The sequence below is a fragment of the Entamoeba invadens genome (genome assembly GCF_000330505.1).
Source record: "Entamoeba invadens IP1 unplaced genomic scaffold scaff_1105074724993, whole genome shotgun sequence".
Classification (NCBI taxonomy): domain Eukaryota; phylum Evosea; order Mastigamoebida; family Endamoebidae; genus Entamoeba; species Entamoeba invadens.
Genome location: NW_004440356.1, coordinates 104,192 through 130,831, shown reverse-complemented (window position 1 = coordinate 130,831; position 26,640 = coordinate 104,192). Strand labels below are relative to the sequence as shown.

General features: G+C 36.0%; 15 protein-coding genes across 15 annotated transcripts; 7 read left to right on the top strand and 8 right to left on the bottom strand.

Moving 5' to 3' along the window:
- Positions 1-183: 183 nt before the first annotated feature.
- Positions 184-1,992, top strand: EIN_424970 (recessive suppressor of secretory defect, putative; the record flags this gene model as incomplete). Its single annotated transcript, XM_004256498.1, has 1 exon — positions 184-1,992. One exon carries the CDS (start codon positions 184-186, stop codon positions 1,990-1,992), a length of 1,809 nt encoding a protein of 602 aa, XP_004256546.1.
- Positions 1,993-2,115: 123 nt separating this feature from the next.
- EIN_424960 (hypothetical protein) lies at positions 2,116-3,276 on the bottom strand (the record flags this gene model as incomplete). Its single annotated transcript, XM_004256497.1, has 1 exon — positions 2,116-3,276. The coding sequence occupies one exon, from the start codon at positions 3,274-3,276 to the stop codon at positions 2,116-2,118; it is 1,161 nt and encodes a 386-aa protein (XP_004256545.1).
- A 316-nt stretch (positions 3,277-3,592) lies between these two features.
- EIN_424950 (RAC GTPase, putative) lies at positions 3,593-4,153 on the bottom strand (the record flags this gene model as incomplete). Its single annotated transcript, XM_004256496.1, has 1 exon — positions 3,593-4,153. One exon carries the CDS (start codon positions 4,151-4,153, stop codon positions 3,593-3,595), a length of 561 nt encoding a protein of 186 aa, XP_004256544.1.
- Positions 4,154-4,323: 170 nt separating this feature from the next.
- On the bottom strand, positions 4,324-4,926 carry EIN_424940 (hypothetical protein; the record flags this gene model as incomplete). Its single annotated transcript, XM_004256495.1, has 2 exons — positions 4,324-4,588; positions 4,673-4,926. The coding sequence occupies 2 exons, from the start codon at positions 4,924-4,926 to the stop codon at positions 4,324-4,326; spliced, it is 519 nt and encodes a 172-aa protein (XP_004256543.1).
- Positions 4,927-5,036: 110 nt separating this feature from the next.
- On the bottom strand, positions 5,037-5,804 carry EIN_424930 (hypothetical protein; the record flags this gene model as incomplete). Its single annotated transcript, XM_004256494.1, has 1 exon — positions 5,037-5,804. One exon carries the CDS (start codon positions 5,802-5,804, stop codon positions 5,037-5,039), a length of 768 nt encoding a protein of 255 aa, XP_004256542.1.
- A 180-nt stretch (positions 5,805-5,984) lies between these two features.
- Positions 5,985-6,826, bottom strand: EIN_424920 (exosome complex exonuclease RRP4, putative; the record flags this gene model as incomplete). Its single annotated transcript, XM_004256493.1, has 2 exons — positions 5,985-6,396; positions 6,447-6,826. The coding sequence occupies 2 exons, from the start codon at positions 6,824-6,826 to the stop codon at positions 5,985-5,987; spliced, it is 792 nt and encodes a 263-aa protein (XP_004256541.1).
- Positions 6,827-7,259: 433 nt separating this feature from the next.
- On the top strand, positions 7,260-8,159 carry EIN_424910 (hypothetical protein; the record flags this gene model as incomplete). The annotated part of the gene is made up of 1 exon (XM_004256492.1): positions 7,260-8,159. The coding sequence occupies one exon, from the start codon at positions 7,260-7,262 to the stop codon at positions 8,157-8,159; it is 900 nt and encodes a 299-aa protein (XP_004256540.1).
- A 99-nt stretch (positions 8,160-8,258) lies between these two features.
- EIN_424900 (serine/threonine protein kinase RIO1, putative) lies at positions 8,259-9,833 on the top strand (the record flags this gene model as incomplete). The annotated part of the gene is made up of 1 exon (XM_004256491.1): positions 8,259-9,833. The coding sequence occupies one exon, from the start codon at positions 8,259-8,261 to the stop codon at positions 9,831-9,833; it is 1,575 nt and encodes a 524-aa protein (XP_004256539.1).
- Positions 9,834-10,535: 702 nt separating this feature from the next.
- EIN_424890 (hypothetical protein) lies at positions 10,536-12,307 on the bottom strand (the record flags this gene model as incomplete). The annotated part of the gene is made up of 2 exons (XM_004256490.1): positions 10,536-11,459; positions 11,507-12,307. 2 exons carry the CDS (start codon positions 12,305-12,307, stop codon positions 10,536-10,538), a joined length of 1,725 nt encoding a protein of 574 aa, XP_004256538.1.
- A 476-nt stretch (positions 12,308-12,783) lies between these two features.
- On the bottom strand, positions 12,784-13,728 carry EIN_424880 (cell division protein kinase, putative; the record flags this gene model as incomplete). Its single annotated transcript, XM_004256489.1, has 1 exon — positions 12,784-13,728. One exon carries the CDS (start codon positions 13,726-13,728, stop codon positions 12,784-12,786), a length of 945 nt encoding a protein of 314 aa, XP_004256537.1.
- Positions 13,729-14,270: 542 nt separating this feature from the next.
- Positions 14,271-16,087, top strand: EIN_424870 (hypothetical protein; the record flags this gene model as incomplete). Its single annotated transcript, XM_004256488.1, has 2 exons — positions 14,271-15,839; positions 15,905-16,087. The coding sequence occupies 2 exons, from the start codon at positions 14,271-14,273 to the stop codon at positions 16,085-16,087; spliced, it is 1,752 nt and encodes a 583-aa protein (XP_004256536.1).
- Positions 16,088-16,299: 212 nt separating this feature from the next.
- On the top strand, positions 16,300-18,768 carry EIN_424860 (hypothetical protein; the record flags this gene model as incomplete). Its single annotated transcript, XM_004256487.1, has 1 exon — positions 16,300-18,768. The coding sequence occupies one exon, from the start codon at positions 16,300-16,302 to the stop codon at positions 18,766-18,768; it is 2,469 nt and encodes an 822-aa protein (XP_004256535.1).
- A 258-nt stretch (positions 18,769-19,026) lies between these two features.
- Positions 19,027-19,770, top strand: EIN_424850 (hypothetical protein; the record flags this gene model as incomplete). The annotated part of the gene is made up of 2 exons (XM_004256486.1): positions 19,027-19,236; positions 19,351-19,770. The coding sequence occupies 2 exons, from the start codon at positions 19,027-19,029 to the stop codon at positions 19,768-19,770; spliced, it is 630 nt and encodes a 209-aa protein (XP_004256534.1).
- Positions 19,771-20,064: 294 nt separating this feature from the next.
- EIN_424840 (hypothetical protein) lies at positions 20,065-20,635 on the bottom strand (the record flags this gene model as incomplete). Its single annotated transcript, XM_004256485.1, has 2 exons — positions 20,065-20,216; positions 20,278-20,635. 2 exons carry the CDS (start codon positions 20,633-20,635, stop codon positions 20,065-20,067), a joined length of 510 nt encoding a protein of 169 aa, XP_004256533.1.
- Positions 20,636-22,525: 1,890 nt separating this feature from the next.
- On the top strand, positions 22,526-23,260 carry EIN_424830 (hypothetical protein; the record flags this gene model as incomplete). The annotated part of the gene is made up of 1 exon (XM_004256484.1): positions 22,526-23,260. One exon carries the CDS (start codon positions 22,526-22,528, stop codon positions 23,258-23,260), a length of 735 nt encoding a protein of 244 aa, XP_004256532.1.
- Positions 23,261-26,640: the final 3,380 nt, after the last annotated feature.

The window sequence follows — 26,640 nt, the reverse complement described above, 5'->3', positions numbered from 1 at the left end:
TGAAAACTTTTTATTAAAACAAATTAAAAATTCGAAGAGTTTTTTTAAATAGTATATCGGCAATTCTTTTGCAATACACACATATAAAAGGGAGTTTTCCACGAACTCCCACCTTTTTAATTCCGATAAAATCACTGAATTCCTCACCAAGTAAAGCAGTTCATAAACTTGAAAATGTAAACCATGTCATCTGGACTTTCTGATCACTTCAAAGTGTATATCTTTGCCGATAAAGTTGTTATCTCAGCGGACAGTTCCTTTGAGATAGCAAGTAAGAAAAGCGTTGTTCTTAGTAAAGTCACACAAGACATTACATTTGAAGAGGTGACGATTCTTAACACCCCTGAAAGAGTCATTGAGGCCGACGGCATCATTGGAATCCACCGAATAGATTCCGTCGATTACCTTATTCTCATTACACAGAAGACTTTAATCACTAAAGTCCTCTCCCACAAACTCTTTAAAGTCGAGAAGTACGAGATCGTCCCAATCACTGAGCACACCGTCGAGGCAGACACTTTGCATCACCACAAAGTGATCGACCAAACTCTCTCCCTTCCGGGATTCTTCTTCAGTTACACGTATGACTTGACCCGTTCATTCTACGAACAACCAAAGGACAACAACTTGGTGTATTCCAATTGCGAAGAAAGGTACCTTTGGAATGCAAATTTAGTCAAGAGATTCCCCAATGATGATATAGTTAATAAGTACTATAAATTACCATTAATCTGTGGGTTTGTTGGTAAAGCTGAAAGTGCTGTTGAGCCCGACGTCGTCTCTAATGTCGTAATCAAAAAGGTGGAGCTTGTTTTGATCAGCAGAAGATCCAATAAACACGTTGGAAGACGATTTTACACAAGAGGTGTTGATGAGAACGGGAACTGTGCTAATCACGTTGAAACAGAGCAGCTCGTCATAGTCGGCGATAACATTTGCAGTTATGTTCAGTTACGAGGAAGTGTGCCGGTACGCTGGTCACAAGTCCCCAATTTCAAGTACAAACCCAAAATTGCGATATGCAAAGATGAGACGGAGAATGTCGAAGGGATGCGGAAGCACTTTGAAGAAGTATTAAAGAGATATGACACTGTAAAAGCGGTGTCGTTAGTGGACCAGAAAGGGTCTGAGCTTCGTTTGGGTCAGAAATATGAAGAAGTTGTGCATCAATTGAGTAACCCTAAAATTAGTATTGAGTGTGTCGACTTCCATAAGTTAATGAAAAAGATGAGCGAGTTGATTGGGTACATGGACAAGATATTTGAGAAAGAGAATTATGGTGCTTTTCTATGGAAGAAAGGGGTCTTTGAAACGACACAGAAAGGCATATTTAGGGTGAATTGTATTGATTCCTTAGATCGAACAAATGTGTGTGAAAGTGTGTTTGGCCGACTGACCGCACAAAACTTCTTACGAGACAAAGATGTTGCGATCTTGAAAGAAGACACCACCATCATCGAGAACTTAGCACTGAACTCGATGTTTGTTAATTTGTGGGCGGACAATGGGGATTACATGTCGAATGAATACACGGGGACGGGTGCACAGAAGGCAGATATCACACGAACGGGCAAACGGACCTTCAGTGGGATGGAGAAAGATTTAGAGAAGAGTATAGCTCGGTATGTCATCAACAATTTCTTTGATGGAGAGATCATTGATAACATGAATACGTTCCTAGGCAATTGTGAAGGCAAATCTGTTGACTACAAATTGAATTTGCCACAACAAGTAATGTTTGGAGGGATGTTCTGTTCTATTATTCTCATTCTCTTGTGTCTTATTGCTATCATATTCTTCGGCAAAACTGATTTGATGAAGGCTATTGTGTTCTGTGGTATTGCACTTGCTGGATTTATTGGTGCTGGTTTGGTGTTGAAGAAGAAAGTCACTGTCCCTCCAAAAGTAATGAAATTCAAAGACTATGAGGAAGAAGAAAAGACTGAGAAGAATGTGAACAAAGAAGAGGCAGACATAAAGAAGACTCAATAAGTCACTTTTACTTTCATTGGTTCTTATCTATAAATATATAATATAATTTATTATATGATATTATATATTTTACAACACATTCAATACATAAAGAAATTCATTAAATCACATTGAAAATGAAGTCTATGACTCATCTTTGAAAGGACATTTCATGTCAATGAAGTTGTTGTAAATCTTCTCGTCGAACTTCTCGTTTGCGTCGTTGTTTGGGAGTGGGAGGTTTGTGTAGGTCTTTGACTTGAAATACGCCTTCATTCGCACGTCGATATAATATAACATTAGTGGCAACTTTGACACAGGAACGCGACTGCCAACCGCATTTGCGTGACCACCCCCCGACCCACCAAGGAAGAGTGCGAGCGGTGTGATGATCTCTCGCAAATCGACTGTTGATGTTCCTCTGAAACACAAGTCGTAGAGTGGAACTTCTTTCTCTTTACGTCGCTTGTAGTAAAAGATGGCAAGACCCACCATCTTCTCTTTTGTTGAACACGAAAAATGTGCTGCTTTCGACTTCCCACACGGCGGATTCAAACTCCACGCAATGTATTCACTGCAACATGTGTTTTCTATAACTGCTCGACGTGCGTCTTTATCACTTTTAGACACTTCCAACGCACGATAAACAAGTTCTGGTATTTCACAAGGGATCAATCCACTCACCAGTTGTCTGACAAAGTGTTCTTTTGTTTCCTTCTTCCTATAAACAGAGAGACCTTGTGCCATGATACCCGCATCGAGAAACAAAGATCGCTTCTCAAACTTGTTCATCACGTCCGTGATGTAATCTGTCTCGTCCATGTAATCACAAACACACCCAACACACGCTAACAAATCACACATCTCAGGAAGTTCATTTCGCCGTGTAAAGTACTTGTGGACTAGCTCACTCGCACACGCACTCTCATCGTTGATCATCTCCATCCCATCAGGTGGAGTTCCAAGTAATCTGTGGTGGTCTATGTAGATGACTTGATATCCCAAGCCAAGAAGACTCTCAAATTTGGCATACAACAACATGTACGTCCGCGCATCAAGTGCTATGTCGCTGATGAAAAGGTTTGTCTCAATGTCTCTGATGTCGTGGTTGATCCCCATCGGATGTGTGATCACCAAATCCGCATTCTTGAATCGCGGCACACTCAATGCTATCGCAGCACTGCACACACCATCCCCATCCCCATGACTGCATATCGTCCACTTGTCTTTCTTCACAACAGGAAGCCGCCCAATATCACCCAACTTGCTTGCACTTTCGTATTTCAAAACGTTTTCAGTCTCCATCGATGTCTTCTTTTTTAGTTTTTAATTTAATAAGTATAGTATGTGTATACATATTATACACACATCTTTATCTTCTATTTTTTGTAATATCAAATTCCACTTTTTGATAGTTCTAAATGGTTATTTTATAATATAAATATAATAAAAAAGTTTGTTATATACAGATAATAAAATATTATATTATAATTAGTAGATTATTTTGACTATTAATAGCCAAATAAAATTAAATGATTTTTATTTTTATTATTAGATAATACGCTTTACTGATTAATTAAAAAATTACAAAAAAACTATTGAACAAATAATTGAATTACATTTAGAGGATCAAACATCTTTTTTGTTTAAAATGTTCGTTGTTTGATTTTTTTTGGTTGAAAGTCGTTCTTATAGCTTCTTCAAATACAAATTTCAAATTGTTTTGAGACAGAGCAGAGCATTCCAAGTATTTTACTGCACCAATTTCTTTAGCTTTTTTATCAGCCTTTTCACTATTCACAATATTCACATTAAGTTCATTTCTCATATCACTTTTTGTGCCTACCAAAATAAAAGGAACATTACTCGAATAATGTTTCACTTCTTCAACCCACTTTGTACATGCATTTTTATATGATACTTTACTTATAACTGAAAAGCAAATTAAAAAAACGTCTGTCATAGGGTAAGACAGTGGTCTAAGTCGATCATAATCTTCCTGTCCTGCAGTATCCCATAACCCCAAGTTAATAGCTTTAGAGTCGACCATAACACTTGCACTATAATTATCAAAGATAGTAGGAATGTACTCAACAGGAAATGCATTTGTTGTATAACTAGTTAACATACATGTCTTCCCAACACTACCATCTCCCACTAACACACACTTAACTGTTCTCATTCTTGAATGTATTTCTTATTCTCTTCATTCTTAAATATTATTTCTATATATAGAGCATGACTGTACATTCTATAAATGTAACCCGTAAAGTATATTTATAGATCTATAAATATAACAACTTTTCCTTAATAAAATCTATTACTTCTGGAAACCCCAAAACTTCGAACCTTTCACTTAGCGGCGGTGCTAAAGAATCCTCCACAGCATCTTCCTGTGAGTGCGTCAAAGCACGGCAACAGTGAGATACCAAAGAACGCAGCGGCAAAGATCTCCCCGATCGTTCCGAAGATGACAAACATGTAAGCGTCAGCCCCCATAACAGGCGCAAGAATCAGAACAAGAACAGTACACAACAAGACGGTAACAAGTGCAATCACTCTGAATGGGTGGATGATTTTCTTCAACATACTGAAGAACCCATATAAGAAGAATGGTCTTCTTGTTAGTGTGTGACATCTCACAAATATAGTTTATTTATAATAAATTAATTATTAGCGTATAATATCCAGCAGAACAAACGACACCAAGAGAAACGCCACACCAATGACCTCCATTACCATGAAGAAATAGACTCCTCCGTTATCTCCGAGAACAGAGAAGATTGCTGCCATGATTATTAATATGAGCATACCAATTCCTATAGTCGACGCAAAACATATCATTCGCACTTTAACTGACAAGTTAAGTCCACACTTCTCAAACGGATTTTCCGACGCAAAGCTCGCCCCTTCTTCGACATCCCCACCACTTAAAAAGGCCATTGCTGCTGCCATCTCCAAATGATTTTTTAGTTTTATTCGACCGGCGGAAGAGATCAGTGGAATCAAAATTAACGAGTTGTTTTCAATTAACGAGTTCATGAGAGGTGTGTCGCCCAATTGAATTAAATAATGACATGATCGATGCTCTGAGCCTTTTCAGCACACTTTTTGATGAAATTCTTTTGACTGTCGACATACTCCTCGACCCCCTTTTCGACTTCTTTTTGAATTAACGCGATGATGTCGGTGACGGTGTGTAACATTGTGTCGACGGGTGTGAGTGCTGGGATTAAGTCTGAACTATTTTTGAGTGAGCTGTTTAAAGTGGTGATGGCTTTGTCAATGGTCTTTTCAAGCTCAAGACGAGCCGTCTCGACAACACACTTCTGGTCTTCAGAAAGATCGTCGAGCATCTTGAGCATCGCACTCACTTCAGACGCTGCTGCACAGACGTCCTGAATAGTCTTTAAGTCCCCTCCACCACTTTTAATGGTTTTCATCATATCGAGTGTTTGGTCCTTTTCATGGAATATACGAAGGTATGGAGAGATGGTTGCTATGACAACAAGTGCAGTCACATCGGTGTTGATAACAATCAGTATATCGACCAACTCTTTCGCTGGTATAGATGGGACTAATAGTTTCTCCTTTTCTGTTAACTCCGAGAGCTTCTCTTTAATTGGTCCACTGACGTTGTCGTAGCCTTCATATTCCGTGCTGACCAAGTTTTCAGTAATGTTCACTATTTCGTTCATTGCGTCTTTGACACCTGCTATATCAGTAGTGAGGAGAGCGCACGTTGAATTCTCGCAACACGCATTCTCGACACACGTGGAGATGCTTTCGTTCACTTTGTTCGCAAGCGGCAGGAACATTTTTGAGACATTCATAGTGAGTGTTGTTTCAAGTTCAGTTCGACCTAATTCCCTTTCCTTCCCTTAAAATTTTCGTTCCTGCATTTCCTTTTTAGTCTCTTGGACTTCCTCACAGTGCATTGCAAGTATTTCTGTTATACTTTTTAATTCAAAACTATTAATAAAGAAACTAATAGTTAAAACCATTCAATTGCATTAAGACATTTCCTCCATGTACTGCGAGACGATCACTTCTTGTTGCTTTTTGAGTAACATGTCCGAGACGGGTATCCCCATTTTGACAGTCATTTCATACAAATGTTCGACGATGAATCCGTTGATCAGCATCGACTTGTCTTGTAAGATCCTCACGCAGTTTGCGACGCGAGAGAGCTTTTCAAAGTGTGCGTTAGTCTTTTCTGGTTCCTTTCCAAAAGTGATGAAAATGAATCCGTTCATCCCACATATGAATTTGACTCCACAATTGAAGAATGAGATGTGTGACTTGCACCGCTTGATCAAAGAAGGGTGGACGACTAGTAACATCCCATTCGACAATTTCCCATATCTTTCATTTCGAGTGTGAATTTGAAGACCTGACTGACCACTCATGGCTTGAACTTCAGCGCTAATAAGTTAGTGAAGAGAACTGACTCATTTCTTCGTGTAAAAACAAACCAAATCAACTCGTTGACATCAAAGAACGACTTCATGTTAAGCGAGTCATCTGCTGTTCGTCTTCGTTGAATGCCATCGGGAAGGTTAACAGACGACAGTTGAAGAACTGCGTTGTTTTTCGCATTGATGTCGACCCGCCACGCACTTTGTCCTATCGACGCAATTCGCCCAACAATCACATCGCCGACATCTCCAGAGTACCTCGAACGAATCGGATCAACACACACTAATTTGTTGATACGATGGACAAGACCGTGGACATTGCTCACATAGTCTTGTCCCTTCACACTGATCCCATTGCCTGGAATACACCCTTCCTCATAATAAACGACGTCTCCGGGTGTTACATGTTTATCACCTAATAACGACACAGTCTCCATCAAATCACTACTTAGTTCATTTAGTTTCGTTTAGCTTTTCTATGGTTTCATTTTTAGGTTTTGACTCTTATCTCAAACTCTTTTATACTCGCAACTCCAAAATTCGATAATTTTCCGCTCTTCAGTCTAATTATTGCGGTTTTCCGAACTATTTCAATTTTTCATTTTTCCTGTATTTTACAAATAAAAAAGAAAATCAGAGGTAAAAGCACTCAAAAAACGGGAAGTCGACAAATAGAACATTATAATAAAAACAATTAAAATTAATAGTTAAGTGGTTTTCACAAATTGAATAAAGAACCAACAAGACTGGCAAATGCCGATAATTGATTACAAATGTGAAGTTGAAACGATGACTTCGAGAGTCCTAAACGACCAAAAGTAAGAAAATGCCAGGCACCCTTTTGTTTAAAAAGGTAACTAGAAAAGCTCAATGAATGCAAAACGCGATAAGCGGGGTGCGCTGCTTACCGAGAGTGACCTTCCGCGCACCTGTGATTTCTTGAGTAGTGAAATTTTGAAGTATTTACAAGACAACTGCAACATCGCGTACTTCGACGACAACATGGACGTCAAACGGCAGATCGACGAGATCGCGGAAATTAACGACGTATCCATTATCAGTGAGTTTAAAGAGCTTTTCACGACCATTGCAGAGGCGTATGGGGAAGGGACGCCGTCTGCCGTTATAGCTTCGATGTGTCTTGAAGCCATCAAAGAGTTTGAGCTCCAATATGTTTTACCGGAGGACGTCCAAAAAGAGCGAAAGCGGGAAGGGAGAGGTCTCTTTGGTGATGATTCGACGATCAAGAAGAAGAAGATTGAGATGTTAGTTGCGAAGTATGCGAAGCGCGTCTTAACAGAAGAGAGGTGTAATGAGATCGATGCGTACAAGCGGGAGCGCGACAATTTGATTCAACAGAAGAATCTCCTTGAAGATGAGATCACTCGCCTGCAAGAAGAGTTGAAAGATTCGATCGAAAAGGTCATCCTTGAAAGAGCAGAGCCCACCGATGAGTCAAAAGAGTTTAAAGAACCTCCACTCATCAAGAAGACAAAGATCAAAAAGAACAAAAAAGACTCCGAGAAGATCAACTTTAAACTCTCCACAGAGACTCCATCGCTCAGAGAGTCCGAGGAAAACGTCTTCAAAGAAAAAGACCAAACCGAGATGAGGACTATCATCGAGAAGTTGACTCAGATGCCTCCAGACCAACTCGAAAAGATCAAAAACATCGTCGAGCCCGGCGGAGAGGAAGTCGTCAAATTTAACTTAACCACACTGTCCGACGACAAATTCAGGTTGGTCAAGGACGCTGTTATGAATTTTTGAATTAATTGATTTTGAGTTTTTAGGGTTTCTTTAGGGTTTGACAAGCCTCAAGAATACACCAAAAAGAGCATCAACCCTACACAAGAGGCCATTCATTCTATGGAACAGCACATCGAAAACTACATTCCAACGCCAACAACAAAGATAAAGGACAGGTCGGACAGAGCAACGAACGAGCAAGTCTTGGACCACAGAACAAGGGTTGTCTTAGCAACGATGATTCGAAATGGACTTATTAAAGAGCTTCATGGCTCTGTATCGACTGGAAAAGAAGCGAATGTGTATCACGGGTTTGGTGAAGAGTTTGAACTTGCGATTAAGATCTTCAAGACGTCGATTCTGATCTTTAAAGATAGAGAAAGATATGTGGAAGGAGACTACAGATACCGAAAAGGGTTTTGTAGGTCGAACCCACGAAAGATGGTGACAATGTGGGCTGAGAAGGAGATGCGCAATTTGAAGCGACTTGGAGACTTTGGGATTCCAGCGCCTCGAGTTTTACGAGTGAAAAACAATGTGTTGGTGATGGAGTTTTTAGGAGAAGACGGGTGGGCGGCACCACGACTGAAAGATGCGCCTTTGAATGACGATGAGAAGAATGAAGCGTACCGACAGACAGTGTGTGACATGCATCGGATGTATAACAAGTGTAATATGGTACATGCTGATTTGAGTGAATACAACTTACTATGGTGGAAAGGGTTAGTGTATGTCATCGATGTAGGTCAAGCTATAGAATTGTCACACCCTTCTGCAAACGACTTTTTACGAATGGACTGTGTGAATATATCGAACTTTTATAACAAAATTGGAGTCCACACATTGTCTCCAAAGGACTTATTTGACCTTGTAACAAACCCTTCGATCAAGGAAAGTAGTGTCTTAGACATCATTAAGCAAAGATTCTCAGTCGATTGGGAGAAGGACACCGCTGTCTTCTTAAACTCGTTTTTGCCCAACTCTTTGCAGGAGCTCAACAAACCACTCAGAGACGTCTTCCAACCAAAGAAAATGACTGGTGTTGTTTATTTGCCAAATGCCATCCCAAAGCACATCAAGTTGACTCCCCTTCAAGTTGTAGCAAACGACGATTCTGCTTCGGAGGATGAAATCAACGAGATGAAAGTCAAGAAAGAGAAGAAGGAGATGAAGGAAAAATTGAAACAGGAGAAAAAAGCTCGTCTGGAGGCAAAAAAGACGTACAAACGGCCCGAGAAAAAGAAAGAGAACAAAAAGACTGAAACACAAGTCCCTTCCACAGAAGACTTGCAAAACACACCAGCCAACCAACCAAAAGAGGAACAAAAAGTCGTACAAGACGTTAAGCCCGAGGTACTCGTGGGTACCCCAGAAGATACTCAGAAGGAATGCCAAGAGATCTCTTCAGAGGAAAGTTCCAAAGAAGATGGAAGGAGTGAACCTGTTGAGATCGAAAAGGAAAGTGAAGTGAACGTCGACGAGATGAACAGTGAAGAGTACATCGAGTACGTCACTAAACTTAAAGAAGCCAAACGAGCGAAAAGAGAAAGTGATATTATCGAGGAGAAAAAGAAAATGAAAGAACACAAAAAGGAATACTGTGTGAATAGAAGGGAGAAGTTAAAGGAGAAGATCCCAAAGAAGAAGAAACAGCAGATGATTAAACATTCAAAAAGAAACCAAACGAAAAATTAGATTACTATTAATTTATTGTTCTTCTATCATTAATTATTAGTTTCTTCTTTTTAATTCAATTTTATTAGAATTATTTTATAATATTTACTATTTTACTTACTTGTTTAATAAAATAGTAATTTTATTATTTCATTTATTATACATTTTGAAGTAGTAAATTGAGAAATAAACTAAAAACTATGTAGTTAGTTAACCATATACACGGTTAGCCAACTGAATTATAGTTAGCTAACGAACTATATTTTAACTGACTTAATTATAATAAATATATGAATTTATTATAATTTAGAAAATATATCAAAAATATAACAATCATATAAAATAATATGAATTAACTATAATATATAATAATACTGTTATATAGTTAAATAAATAATTAAAAATATAGTTATATATAACAAATGTTATAATTATAATTAATAAATCCATATATTTATTATAATTGAATTAGTTCTAATATAGTTTGTTAGTCAACTATAGTTTAGTAAGCTAACGAAATATATAGTTAACTAACTATAAGGTATTAACTTTACTTCTCAAGTGAGTTAATTAAATTATTAACAAACTAGTTGTTTTCTATTATATAATTAAATACTATTGAATGATTAAATTAATTATTAAATTAATTATTAATTCAATTATTATTAAAAGTATAAATACTAAAATAACACAATAGTAAAGATGTGAACAAATCAAATAATATCAACAGAGCAATTCATAGACTTTGTTTGCCACCTCTTTTACGTCCAAGTCCTTCTCCTCTTTAAGAAGTGTTGATATCCCAAATTTGACGTCTTGTCCACCATGCCTAAGTTTCCCGAGTGAAATGAGTGCGGATATTCTGACGTTCGAAACATCGTCATTCAGCATAATAAGTAAATGTGGGATAATCTTTTCCTCAAGTACTGGACTCCCTTTCCCAGCAGCTTCTAGTGCATAGCACATACATTGCCGTTGTTGGCAATTCCCTTTAAAGTACCTAACAAACACTTCTATCATCTTTCCCTTTCTTTCCTCATCGTCTTGCACATAATGTCTCAACTCTTTGAGTGCCTCCACTCTCACCCCCATCATCGGCGACATCACCAATTTCTCAAGCGCGTCTAGGTAATACTCCGTTCCCACCAACGTTGGCAATTGTTTTGAAATTTGATACCGTGTTCGATAATTCCCTTCACTCAAGAGTTTGTTGAACAACTCTCCAAAGCGCTCGTCCAACAACAAAATATCGCAAATGTATCTTCTGATTTGACTCTTCACTCCCTCCGAAATGTCATACGCAAGTGTCGTGAATATACGAATCAAAATCTCTTTGTTTTTTGAAAGCTTTAAGACCTCCCCAAAGTCCATCGCTACTATCGACCGCATAACCTCTTCAACAGAAAGCGATTGTTTCTCGTACAACTCCAACATGTATTGTTCGTCGTCGGGAAATATCTCTAACAACTTCGGAATGATTTTAATGAACGCTCCAAAGGTTTCCGATGCAAAATTGCTCTCATCCGCCGAAGCTTCTTTATACACTTCCATGAAGTTCCTTTTCTGTACAACGCACTTCACAAATTCAGCGTCTTTAAAGAGAACGGGGAGGACATCCACCGCACTCGCAACTACCAATTTATGTTTCTTCGTGTCATTTCATCTTCCCGTTCACACTGAAGTTAACAACAAACGTCCTTTAACAAGTGCAAGTAGTTCTCGTACAGCACCAAATTCTCCTCCAACCCAAATTTCGATACAACTCGAATGTATGACTTCACGTAGTCTCTGCGAATGATCCACACATCGTCTTGTGTTATTTTACTCACCGTGTCAAACAAGAACATTTTCATCTCCTCGGGGCTTAGCATTTGCGCAAACGCACTAATCACTTTAAGTGACTCTCTTCTCACCGTCGAGTTCTCACTGATGTAATACGTAGTGATCCCTTTCGACACCCACACAAAGTCTTCTTTCACTAGCCTCGGCATGATCCCTACAACAACATCCGCCACCGTCGTTTCTTGGAACTCCTGTTCCGTGAACGACCCACGAACAACGGGAATGAAATAAAACCTGAACGTGTTGTCGTCCAAAAACCGGTACGACGCAATCAGTGCTCTTGCCGCCGATGTCTTCACCATCACAGAACTTTCTCCTCCAACCAAAAACTCTGACAGCGGTTGAATGAAGCATTGGATGCACCGATTTTTCGTGTTTGAATTTGCGTCAGAATTTGTCATAAGTACTTTAATCAAGTGTGGGAGTGTTTGTATGATCGCATCGACAAACGTCTTTTCCGTGTCGGGGTTGACCAAAAGCCGGAAGATCGCTTCAGACAGTTTGTCGGCTGCCGCAACGGCTCCGACCTTCAGAAACGCGTCGGGGAGTTTCCTCAGTGCGGTGTACCGTGTCGATTGTGTTTGTGAGATTTGCAACATCCCCGGGTATTTGTTCAGAATGTCTTTCGGTGTGTCTTCCAATGCAATCGACATGTCTGTCTTTTTCGAGTTCCTCTTGCTGTTTTTATTAATTATTTCTTTATTCTTTACTATATCCTTTATACATGAAAGAAAGAATTGAGTCCATCTTACTATATTTTAATGGCTTTTGTTTCATTTTTCTTTTTCATACAAAATGGTATTGAAAAACTCATTTTTTTCGACTTTTTTCCATCGACTTTCACTTTAACAGTCTTTTTAGTTATAATCCATTTTTTATTAATATAATATTAGAATAAATTAATAAAAAACTCTTTTATTATTTTTATACTATAATTTTCTTGTGTGAAACTTTATCTTGTCAAACTATATTGTATAATTAAAATACTAGCATCATACTAATTTTTTCAATATGTGGATTGAAAATGGAAATATAGTTCATTATAATAAATAATTATAGCCAATAATTATAAGTAGTAATGAAACAATTAAATAACTAGAAGTAACTAATAGTATAACAAACAATCAATTCACTCACTAAAACACTTGATAAAAGTATGTTTAAGTGCATCTTTAGCTTCAATCCGTTGACTTGGATCACATACAAGCATTTTACTAATCAAGTCAACACCATCACTTCCCGCTTTCCCACAAATGTTTTCGACACCTGTCCCACTGAAATTGGGTAACAAATCGCTCCAGTACTGCATATGAGTTACACCCTCCCACGTCTTTTCATTCGGCTTTCCAAGTAATTCGAAGATCATAAATACTTGCTCTATCAGCGCGTTTCCTTGGAACAACGGTTTCCCATTGACCATTTCCGCAATCACACACCCGACCGCCCACATGTCTATTCCAGTCCCATACGCTTTCGCTCCGAGTAACAACTCGGGCGCTTTATACCACTTAGCGACAACTTCGTACGTGTAGTCTCGCAAAGGAATCGCGATTTGTCGCGCGTACGTGAAATTTGCGAGTTTGACTGTTTGTTGTTGGCATATTAACACGTTGGCGGGTTCTATATTTCGATGGAGAATGCGATGTGTGTGTAAATAGGCCACTGCTTCAAGAAGTTGCTTGGTTATAGTTTTGATCGTCTGGAGGGGCAAAGCCCCGTTGAAGTTCTCGATGTACGTCTCCAAGTTCTTTTCCGCGTATTCGAAGACCATGTACGATCCCTCCGACGTGTATGAATAGTCAAGGAGTTGGACTATATTCTTGTGATTAATTTGTTTGAGGAGCGCTATTTCGCGAAGACAGTGTTGTTGAATGCCTTCAATGTTTTCTTCATACTCTTTGACAGTCACAAAATTTCCGCTCGCTATCGTCTTTGCTTTGTATGTGATTCCCTCCTCGAACGTCCCTATAGTACCCAACTTTTTGTATTTCTTCGCGATGATTTCTTCAAGAGAAATCGTCGTTTTGATTTCCGTCACTTGGTCGATTGGTATGTCTACGGCCTTGTCAACCATCTACCACCACAATATAAAATTTAAGTTAATCTTTCAATCTATTTCTCTCTTTTCATATTTTGTTATTCTTTTGTTATTATTTTTTTATATTTTTAGTGTTATTGTTTTTTTCACAATTCCAATAGTATTGAATAAAATTCAAGCAACCTAAATTTCGGGAATTATCGAGTTTATAATTTGATTCCTTATTTTTAGAAGGTTATAATTGTCATATTTTTTTACTTCTTAAAAGCAAAAAAAAATTAAAATATGTCAAAATATGCCGATAAAATTAGTTTATATAATTACTAATGAGTTATTACGAGTGATTTAATAATAATAATAATTAATAGTAATAATATAGTAATTTACAAAATAAATTATTTCTTTAATTAATAATGTTAGTATTATAATTATTATATTTAATATTAGTATTAAATAATTATAATATATTATAATATTTAATACTAATAAACAATAGTAAATTATAATTAATATCATATGGTATAGTATCTAACACACAAAAATGATAATTCATAAAACTTGAAATCATTGAGGAATTAATGGAAGTTGAGAATCACATAAGTCTCCAAAAGTCGATTTCAATGATAAACTCAGACCAAAACATAGCCAAGGATTACTTACCTGAGATGGAGAAAGAACTTTATTTCAAAGGTTTAGTCTTTTACATTTTCGGGCACAACAAAGACCTCTTAATGGAACATATTATATCAAAAAAGCCTGAGTACCTTTCTTTAATTAATAGTTTGGGAGAGACACCACTGTTTGTAGCCGTTTCGAGTCTCAGCGTATTAGTCCAGAAAATAGTTGATAAAGTTGGGGTGAACACAAAGACAACAGAAGGAAACAATATTTTGCACTACGTCTGCAAATATCCGGTCCCTCGAAGACTTTTAGTCATCACTTCGCTCATCAAAACAAACGCATTTTTACTAGAAGACAAAAACAATGTAGGGGAGACTCCTTTGCACGTTGCAGCGAGAAGTGGGGACTTAGAATTAGTCTTGTTACTTATGAAATATGGTGCAAACAAGTCTGTTGAGAGTTTGAATGGACTGACCCCTGCTTCCTGTGCATTAGAGTCTGGTAATAGTGACATCTATGAAATTCTTAATGATCGTGATGACATTGCGATAGAGGTGGGTGAAGTCTCTCCGACACTAAAAGATGGAGGGAAGAAGCTTACATTGAAAGAACGTTACGAAGAAGCCAAAAAGAGGACTATAGAACAGAAGTTGAGTATTGAGAAGAAGCTTGAAGAGTGGAGATATCACCGCACAACAGAAAGTACTAAAGAGAAGAAAGAGAAGAAGAACACAAGTCTTCAAGCCATCTTCCAACAAATTGATGAGGTGACTATGAACAAAGAAATGAATGACTTACTTCAAGAGAAACCATATGATCCAAGCAAGATGTATCACGTGTTTAGTGTCGACGGAGGGGGAATCAAAGGTGTCTTAGAGTCGATTATCATCGCTCGTATTTTGGCGCAAAACAAAGACTTTCTGAAGAGTATCGACTTACTCTGTGGATGCTCTGTAGGGTCCATTTTAGTGTCATTTCTGGCTGTGGGATATGCTCCAGAGACGTGTGCGGATCTGTTACAAATCATCTCTGAGAATGTTTTTGTACGATCCAAAATCAATGTGACTGAATGTAAATACAAAACAAGTGTGTTAAAAGCCATATTGGAATACACACTTGGTGAAACCAAAATCAAAGACATTAAGAGACACTTCTTGGTCGATTCTTTTAGAATAGACTCTACCTCGGAAAATCGAGAGTGCGAGGCAGTTTGCTTCACTAACTTACAAAAAGGATATGAAGAAGAGAGGCTGAGTGACATTTGCTTGAGGTCATCGGCTGCACCAACGTATTTTGAACCATACCAAATGTACGTGGATGGGGGTATGCTGAATAACACCCCTGTTGGACTGTCTTGGGGGTATTTATTTGGCATCAATGGGCTTAATTTGGACCCCAAAAGAGTGTCGTGCTTCTCACTGTCTGCTGGTAAGCCGGACCCATATTACATTGATTCGACCAAAATAGGGAAGGGAGGTGTAATGCAATGGGCTGTCAAAATCAGTGACACATTCTTTTATTCGATAGTTTGTTTCTTCAGCATTTGCATACCAATATACAGTTATACACAACAATGTACTCATTGATTTAGAGGAGTTGGACAGTGAAAGAGGGCGATTTGTATCTTGGGGACAGGTGGTTACGGTTTGACCCGCCACTTGGGTGTGTCATCGACTTAGATGACATTGAAAAGATGCCGAAGATACGTGAAATAGCGGAGACTGTAGACATCACCGTAGTGAATGAATGGGTACAAAAGCACTGGCTGAACTAAACGAAGTGGAGGTGTATCTCCAAGTATTTAAATTCATTTTTGAGGAAGTTTCAATGAGAAATGGTGTCAAGAAGAGAAGACAATAATATTAGAAATAAGTTAGAAAAGAATTAAAATAATATTATAAATTTCATACATAGTTTTGAAGGACGTGTACTAAGCAAAAATAGACGAATTGAACTCGAAAAAGACTATAAAATTCTAAGAAAACAATGTCTGCACTGAGCCAGGAAATTGGACGGTACCTCGACTCGTTCATTAAAAGTATCACAGCAAGCAAAACGGGTGATATTGAGTTAACGCCACCCCTTGTCATGCTATTGAATGGATTTTCTCATCCGTGTTTTGGGAACAAAGAGGCGTATGCAGACTTTTTAAGAGACTTACGGCACGTAACTATTGTCCCAGAAAAGGTTGACATGTACTCGGACAATCAATGGAAAGAAATGATTAAACTTCCAATTGGGTTTGTCTCGTCGTGTCGAATAACACGATTTGTATTAAGAAATTTGGACCAGGTATTTGTCGACTTGGGAACGCCAGGACTTGGAGACAGTCTTGTCGAATTGAATGTCACAAGCTGCCAAATTCGGAACTTAGAAATCTTTTTGGGAAGTACACAAGAAGTGGTGTGGAAACGTCTGAAGAAATTGATCATCACGGGGTGCAAAATACGAGAAATTCCAGTTGGGGTGTTCAGCTTGAAGTTGTACCCGAAGCTGCAGATGTTAGACTTGTCGAAGAATGAAATCAAAATTATTGAAAATGTGGAGGAACTCAAATTAGACACTTTAATATTGAATAACAACAAATTGTACCAATGCTACTTGTACTGCACGCCATATCTTAAAAATCTTTTTGTTGATTGTAATGACTTTGAAAGCTTAGATGGGTTCCAAGCATTTGAAGGACTCGAGTGTTTGTCGATTCGGAAGAATCATTTGCATTTTACTGACAAAGATAAGGACTGCTTCAAACTCTTGAAATGTTTGTGTGAATTGGATGTCAGTGAAAATCCGTGTGGAGACGCACGTCAAAGGTTTTTGTCTGCTTTGCCAAATCTGTCGGAACACTTGGAGTTCATTTTTAATGAAGACGACGTCCCAATGAAGGAAATAGGAAAGGTAATGCGGGAACAAAAAGTGGATTTGACTGAGCAAAGTATAGTCGCAAACATTAAAGCAAATTTGGATATTAACAAAGAAAATAACAAGAAGAATTGGGTTGAAAAAGTGGATAAATGGGAAATAGATTCACACACTGCAGTTGTTCTTCCCCAACTTAGAAAGGAGAATCGGTATATTAGTTTCATGCAATATATGGTTTCTGATGTAAAGAACAAACCATATGAGATGGTGCAACAAGACGTTAAGACTGTAGTTGAACTGAAAAAGATCTGTAACGTCAAAGTCGGTGTATTTTTAAGTGAAAAGAATAATGAGGGCAGAGGTGACGAGAATGTGTTTCCAATGACTTTCATCTCACCATTACAAGACTTTGAACGGTTTTATGTGCGACTCGGTGAGATTAAAAATAACATTCGGTTTGTTGTAGCGATTGACACGTTAGTCCAGGCCATTATAGATGAAAGAAAATTAGTGAAAAACGTGTGTGTAGATTGTGTGAATCAAATTGCAAGAAAGTACAATGGGCGAATCATCCGCCTTGTTCTTCCGGTTGAGAAAAACAGCGCGAGAGAAAAAATTCAGAAGGTGATTGACGTGCTCAACGCCAACGAAGACTTGATAAACGACAACTCAATTCGAAGAGATGGGCGATTCTTATTCGTCCAACAAGCACTCAAAATCCTTCGACAAGTCAGTGAGATCGACCGATCGAGTATCGGCGACGAAGAAAAGAAGAAACAACTCGACGACTATGTGAAACAGCAAATCACACCAATTCGTAAAGAAATGAAGAAAACGGACTTCGCCATTTCAATTACTCAAAGTTCAACACGAGAAGCCAATTTCTTGGAATCGAAACAACCAAAAAAGGTCGGCGAAGTCGACAAAAACGTTGTTGAGAGTGTACCTGAAGTCGCGACTGAGGAAGTCACAGAAGAAGTTCAAACTCCAAAGGAGCCCCGAGTCAGTCTTTCAGCTAAGAAACCAAGCCGAAGACTGTCGATGCGATTGAAGAAAAAGACACAAGAAGAGCAAAAGTCTGAACCCCGTTCCAAAGATATTTCAAACTCCCTTTCACAACTTTTGGAGGACAAATCGGAAGCTACAGACTCTTCAGAAGACAAGAGAGAAGAACCAAAAATCGAAGAATTCAACATCGAATCACCAAAAGAAGAAATCAAAGAGAATACAAACGTGCCAGAATTCACTAAACTCGACGTGAAGACGACAGGCGATCTTAGTTCGTCTAAAGCTTTGGAAGTTGAAGAGAGTTCAGTGCCAAAGTCAACCCACCGAGTGGCTCGAGGCGGAAAAGGACGAAAAAAAGCCACAAAAAATGCGTTTAAAGTTGGGTCTAAGGACTTAAAGGAAGAAGATGTTGTGCATGTGGAAGCAGATGACACAACACCGACAACATCGAAGACAGAGACAACTACAGAAGGTAGTGCTGAAGAGATTAAACCTAAGAAACCCATTGGAGGACAACAAATGATGCCAGGGCTTGGGATGGCACAGTTGCAAGGTATCCGCCTCAAAAAAATCGATAAGAATTAAGAGGGACATTCATTGTTTTTAAAGTTCTATTTGTTGAGAAAAAGACACTATCATACAAGTATTATGTTAAGTAAAAAAGTCATAGTATGTAAAGATAAAATCACCTGAAAATAATATCCAGATTTATTATTTAATAATATCGATTTGCTTGTGAAAAAATCGAGTCTTTGGTGTTATGAAAAAAAAACTATTCAACTAATTGAATAGTATAATATAAATATTATTTAAAAATGAGTGTCTTCATTTTGTTTTACAACAATGGCGGCACAACGAGCATCGACAACACTCATAAAAAGCAACGAACTTATTTTTAAAGTCCTTTTAATTGGAGACTACGGAACGGGAAAGACTTCACTGTTATGCCGATATACAGATGATGCGTTTAACCCCGTTTATGTCCCAACGATCGGAGTCGATTTCAAGTTTAAGACGATAGAAATAGATAAAAAGCAAATAAAGCTCCAAATGGTTTGTCACACACTGTGGTATTAAATTTTATTATAACAATATTGAATCAAAATAACTGGAGTCATTGACGACGTTTTTTATTACTCACTTTTTAATATAAAATATCACATGTAGTGGGACACAGCAGGGTCGGAAAGATTTAAAGCAATTGTAACCACGTATTTCAAAGGGAGTCACGGGTGCTTTCTCGTTTATGACATCACAAACGTCGATAGTTTTAAAAACATAGTGAATTGGTTTGAACTCATCAAAAAAGAGAGCCCTGATTGTCGTGTGATGCTCATAGGCTCTAAGAGCGACTTATCGATGGCAAGACAAATTCAGCAAGAATCAGCAGAAAATTTTGCACGAGAGAATGACATGTTATATTTGGAGTCTTCAGCAAAGGAGGGTACAAATGTTGACAAAATGTTTACAAAACTCGCTGAGATTATGCTCAACTTTTTTAAAATTATAGAACCACCTCAAGAAGAAAAAGACGAACGTGTGAGCATGGTAAAAGCCGAAGTTGTACAAAAAAAGTCGTGCTGTTAATTCATTCACTTTTTGAGTTGAGTTATATTCAATAATAATAAAAACTTATAATAATTTATATAATATAAAATGAAAAGTACTGAGTGTTTCGATAACAAAATAAAATAATAATTCCAAATTATTGTTCATATGTGTTTGTATTTTAAGTGGTATGAATTAAAAGAAATATTTAAAATATTTAACTAAAGTAATATTGTACTTACAGTTAAGAATTATAACAGCAGTTTGCCAAACTATTATTAACCCAATTATTTAATCAATTATTAAATTACACACAATCAATCATATTATTCATTATTTGAACTCTTTGCTGTGAGAATGTGGTCCTCTTAATTGGTTGATGAGATTTTGCAACATTTTGATCTTCTTTTCATTTTTGTCACAGCGGGATCGGATTTCTTTGGCGTGATATTCCTTTTCTTCAGCTAGAATTTTAGCGTTATGTTCTTTTTCTTCAGTAAGTTTTGTTCATAGTGTCAGTTAGTTGTGTGGTATCATTTTGGTAACCTTTTTCTAGGTCGTCCATCAATTCATCCATATATATGTATCTGTTGATATCCTTTTGCATCTCTTCATTTTTCTTCACAACTTCCTCCTTTTCATTCTGCAGAGTTTCGTTCTGATTTTTCAAGTCTTTAATTTGTTCTTCAAGACTATCTATTTTGTCATTTATAAGATTAAAAACCAATATTTCACTACTGTGAATCTCTTGAGCAATGTTGGTTCTTGGTTTCTTTTCATTTTTAATTTTTTGAAGTTCTTTCTTTTGTTCATTTGAAAGCTTCCATGACCCACCACTTAATCGGTCAAGTACGTTATATATGGATAATTGTGTGTACATTGTTTCGTTTGTTGTTTGAGACATCTTTCGTTAATAAAAGTTCATTTTTTGGGAGAAGAGATTTTTTCCTTATATAAATTGGGACCTACATTGACCACCACCTTTACCAAAAAAAAATATTTGCCGCGAGTGTTTTTTGAGGAAGTCCATTTTTCAGTTACTGTTTGTGCGTCCCCATGTCACCCACTTTCCTTGTCCGTACTGTGTGGACGCGGATGTGGTTCCCCCCCGCTTGCGGGGGGGTCAGGGGGGGATCCGCGCCAAGGGAGGACTTGGAAAGTGGGTGAAACGGTGCACAAACAGACTGTTTGAGTGCGTCTTTATGAGCCTTCTTTTCAATGCTCCGTCTTTCTCGGTTTCCACTAACTCGAGGTGAATTTTCGGCATTTTTTGAATTCGGGAACCAGACCTAATATTATCCCAGTTTCCTATTTACTATAATTTTAATTTGAATATGATTCGAAATAGAAAAAATAAATCTATTTTAAGAGGTGGTGGTGGTGGTCAATGTAGGTCCCTATATAAATTAGTATTAATTAATCATTAAAATACCATTTTTACAGTTTATTTTTTTTAGTAATTATAATAGTAAATGTATTATATATAAATAATAATAATAAAAATTAAACAAGTTAAAAAAAAATAATTTACTTTTAACACTTACTGTTGAAAGTGTATTCAAATTCTCTTCTAATATTTCGGGATTTGACCACTTATTTTTTAATATTATAAATATAGTAAAACCAATAAAAATAGTAACTGTAAATAAATACCAATTTTGCTATTATATATAAGGGAATTAGTAGAAAAGGAAAGTAGTAAAATGAATTATAAATAATTATTAAAAATTGGTTTAGTGGTTAGGTTGGTAGATGAATGTAAATGTGTCAATTCACTGTTCTGGTATAAAGTATAGTTAATTAATTAAAACATTATAGCATGAACCAAACTTAAAATAGAATAGACACAATAAATAGTATTTACAAAATAGAGTATTCAACAGGTAGTATTCTTGATCTATTGACATTAACTTGTTAAATTACTTCGCGTTAACCAAAAACTTCTCTCCTTTCTTCTCAATGGAGTTTGTCTTAAGAATTTGATCTATTTCAATTCAGTTGTTGGCCTTTGTTTTTTGCCTCGATTTAAAAGAGCTTTAAATATAAAATCTTTCTTTCGAAGAGACTTTACTTCAATGGCTTCGTAATTTCTTTTCCCTCTGAACACGCTAGACTCGTGACACTGATAGTTCCACTTCTTTGCACTGACTCCGGTCGAGTGATTGAATACACTTTTTTGAACCCAAAAGATGTTGGCTGTTTTGATTCTATTTGTATTTTTGGCATACTGTTTTTTCTTTTGAAGACTTCATTTCTTTTTTGCTCTCCAAAAGTATTGAAGCAAACTGTTGTTTTTCAAATGTTTATGATCTTTATCTTCAAGTTCTTCAGTACAAAGTAACATATCACTCGAGTCATCCCACATGCCAGACCACTTCTTTTCGAATTTTTCAGGTTTCTCCTTTTTATCTTTAGATTCTCTGTGTTCTGGACGCTTTTTAAACGAACTTTGAACAAACCCAATTTCTTTGCTAAACTGCAAAAAATATTTTTCAATTGCGCCCTGTACTTGTATTTGGTACACATTTATCTGTTTGGATGGTTTTGCGGCATAAGGAGGGGTATAGTTTAATTATTGTTTATTGTACTATACAATAATTTGCAAATTAACAAAAAACTTATGTAGTTTTCATCACTTTTGCCGACGATTTTGTCATTTTCAAAATAAAAATACAAAAAAAACCCGAAAAAATAGTAGTAATAATAACGTTAATTCTGGGAAAAACATAAATATGAAAAGACGAAAAAAAAGAGCGAAAAGAACTAAATAAAATCTTTAAAAACTATAGTAAAAATGAACGGTTCTGTACCACCACCTCCACCACAGCCCGAGTATGAGTTTTATGGAAACTACCAAACAACTCCCGGTACCCAGACTTTTACACAGGGACAACAACCACAACAGTACCAACAACAAATTCCGCAACAGGCGAACCCACAAATTGGACAACAAGTGAATCAACAAATAAACCAACAGATGGGACAACCATCAATGTGTCTTCGCCTCTGTTTTTGTCCGTTGTGTGACAAGCAACAGATGCTACTTCAACAACCACAACCATTTCAATGGCTTTTCATTGCTCGAGTTATCATGTTCTCGCTCAAGAGAAAGATGGGGAAACAAGACTTTTTCACAATTAATAGAGATGTGTTGTCCTTTGTGGTGGACCATTGGTACTTCTTTCAAAATTTGGAGCAATTCAGAGCTCCACAAGAACAATGGGTTAAAACTCTTAATGAACAGTTCAACAACAAAGACTTTTTCACACTTTCAGACGACAAGGGCGCTGTTAAAATCAACAACGACGTACCACCTTGGGACTATGATGGTGATGTTGTCCAGGAAATCTCTGCATCAAGTCATGTCGACGACTTGGATTCAGTTCAAAACACTGAACAAATACAAGCAGAGTTGAAGGAAAGTTACATGAAAACATTGCAAATTGCAAAGGTGGCGTATCTTACCTGTCAAAAAGCACTTTATGTGTACACCGACGATAATTCCAAAAACAACGTTTGTTTTCTTTAAACAATTAACAACTTATGGCGAACATACCGACTTTGTAGATCATGGCCCAAATGGAAGAGCTCCAAAAAGTCATCAACGAGACAAACTATTTATTGGGTTGTTTTCAGAAATAAATTGTGTTTTTCTTATCATTTTTTTTGTGTCACAGAATTGGATTGCATCAGGGTCTATCACGGAACAGGGAAAAATTTGGATCTTGTCCCAAAAATGCATTTTAAAATGAAAAGGGGTAAAATTTATTTGTTTTTATGCCAAAAATAAAGTAGTTTTAGTAAAATTCATAGTTATGTTTGTTTTTTCGATCTCCAAAACCTTTTCTTTACAGATGGTGACTTTTTGCCGCGGTCGTTATTCTACTTAAAACGATAGTTAACAACAAAACTATAAAATATTAAAATGTATAGTATAGAAATAAATAGTTAATAAATATAATATTTATATTATACAAAATAAAACTATTAATTGTAATTATTGATATTATAAAATATTAGAAATTGTTAAATAACGATAAAATAATAATTTAATTTATTAAAATAAAATTTGTTATTAATCAAACTTCTTGGAGTATACAACTTGCTTCCTTTTTACGAAACAAACATTCGCTTCACTCAACCCAAATTAACACCAACAACACCAGACCTATTGAACAAAGCTACTATTATCTTCTTGGTCTCATTGATTCCATAACTTCCAACATTTTCTTTGCGTGATATGTTATTGGCATACCAGTTGGTTCTCTTAATTTGTTAGAAGTTCTCAATGAATTGCATAGTCTTCCATCTTTTTCACTCAACTTTCAGATCCAATCACTCAAACATTTCTAAAACTCATCTTCTTGTTCAATTGTGCTAGTTGGGATTGGGGGCAGTGACCTTTCTTCAATTATTATTGAACCTTTTGTATTAACGGCTTGCTTGGCAACCCACAAAAACATAAATCTGAGGACTGGACAAGATGGATAGAATGAGGAATGAAGTGATGAAAAACAACATTGGGTTGATATACAAACTAGGTCATTTCACTACTAATATGACCCGTGAAATTGTCAATTGCAACAACAGCCGTTTCGTTTTCAAAATTCAACAATCTTTTTGTCCTTTTTATATGTAATATGAAATGGTTAACTAACCACAATTTAAAATTGTTCCACTGACGAACCCCGTTTTGGTATAATAAAATGACCAACCAGGAATGTCCGCTTCAAGATCAGAATAATATTCTTGTTTGGAACTTCAATTACTGGAGTAACAAAAAGCACCATCAAGAGAAACACAAGCTATACACTTGCTACGTTTGCATGAATGAGACACTCCAAGTTTAACTTCTTCCGAATCCTTGAGTTTTTCATACTTCTCTTTGGTAACATAATCAAATGTGTTGTGTTATCCATCCAATCAGAAAAACCAACTTAATCTACACCAAAAAAGTGCTGCTAGTATTCCATTGAACAACTTCAATGCTTTGTAATTGTCGTAAATATGGATGAAATCAAGCTGATTTTTTTAAATTCATCTAGCACTGCTTTTATTTTCACGCAATCGTGAAAATGTTCCATGTGTCCTCTTAAATCATTGTGTGATATTTTGAAGAAAGGATCAATTTTTTCACCCGTGTTTATTATAAGCAAATTCGTTAACCTATTTTTGAACACAATAATACAAGTTTTTAAATAAATTTATTCATTCTTTTTGATATTTTACGAAAATGCCAATCTGGATCAACAGTTTTATGTTTCTTTAAATGATCGGAAAATGTTTGAGGAGTGATGCCAATAGTTTACTCATAATTGTTAGAGAAAATAAGTATTATTTAAAAGTAATTTGATTTGCTCTGTCATTGTCAAAGACTCCAATAAAGATTGTTTTAATGATTCTTATTTTTTATTGTTTCGAGTAGTTTTTTGACCTTTCCTCTTTCCATAGGAGTGTTTATACACGAAGATAAAGCGTTCATTTTGATTTCTGGAAAACTTAAAGCCTTTCTTTTTTCTGTCATTTTTTGACATTTTGTTTTTTTTATAGTTTTTGTTATTCAAACATTTTTTGTTTATTCTTTATTTAAGAATAAATAAATAAGAATTTATTTATTTTTAAAATAAAAAACAAATTTCAAATGAAACTATATAAAAAACCATAAAATGGCTCATTCACGTTAGGTTGCTAATTCTTCAAACTGTAGTGATAAGTATTAAATAATTAATAAAATGAAAAACACCCAAATAAATTTAAATTTATATAGCATCCCACTTTTTCTTTTGATTGTAGTTAATAATTTGTATTTTGTAAATATTTGCAGTTATAAAACAAATTTGTGTAAAAACCACAGTTAATTAAATTATGTTTAATTTTAAAGAATCCTTAAAATTTTAAAACTAAATAAGCATTTTTGGTTATTGTTCAATTGGTTGTAGAAATTTAATTACTATTATAAGTTCACAATATTAAGACAGTTGTTCTGTTGTAATGTCAACATTTTTTTTCATTTAACGAATTGATGTCAAGTTTACTAATAAAAACAAAACAAACATGTGTTCAAATTGCAAAACAGGCTATGTTGGTATACTTTTGTTGATGGACAAATTTAATGAACTAAAGATATCAACTATCAGTATAATTTGTTTATCTGGAGTATCGACGTAAAACTTTTTATTCAAAGTTTATAAAGTTTTTATCGTGTGTTTAAACAATTGAAAACAAATATTGTCACCTGTTAAAAGCAATGAAAACACGACAAATGGTCTAAAGAAACTAAAATTTATCATTTTATACTATAATTATAAAAACATTAAAAATAACACAAACAACATTGAAAAAAAAAATAAATAAATGATATCACATTGAATCAATTTTTGTCATTTTAATTGGTTTAAAAGACATTTCCAATCTTAAAACAGTGGTTTCTTTTTTACTTATTATCTTTTGGTCCTAAAATGCCTTTTTCTGAGTTCAATATTGTAAAACCTGGTTATTTATCTTTCCAAAACAAATTACCATCCAAGTTTTCATTCTCGACTTCTTCTTGAAAAAAAAATAATTTACAAAACTGTCGTTCGCTTTTAAAGAAGACATTCTTTTTTAATCCTACCAAATATCCATAAATCAAGAACTTGAAGGAAACGAGAAACATAAGGAGTTAATTAAACAAAAGAGGTGTTGTTTTCAACGAGCAACACAATAAATATGATACATCCAAAAATTGGTTGAATTATCAAAAACCATCACAGTTGCAGGTTTGGTCTTTTTGTTTTTTGGTATTGTTTAAATAAATGCACATGTACTACATTTTCCATTAAAAATAGATTTTCAGTTCACCTTCAATATATTTTTGACAATATCTTAAAATTAAGTAAAATTTTAAAAGACCGACTAATTAATTCGTCA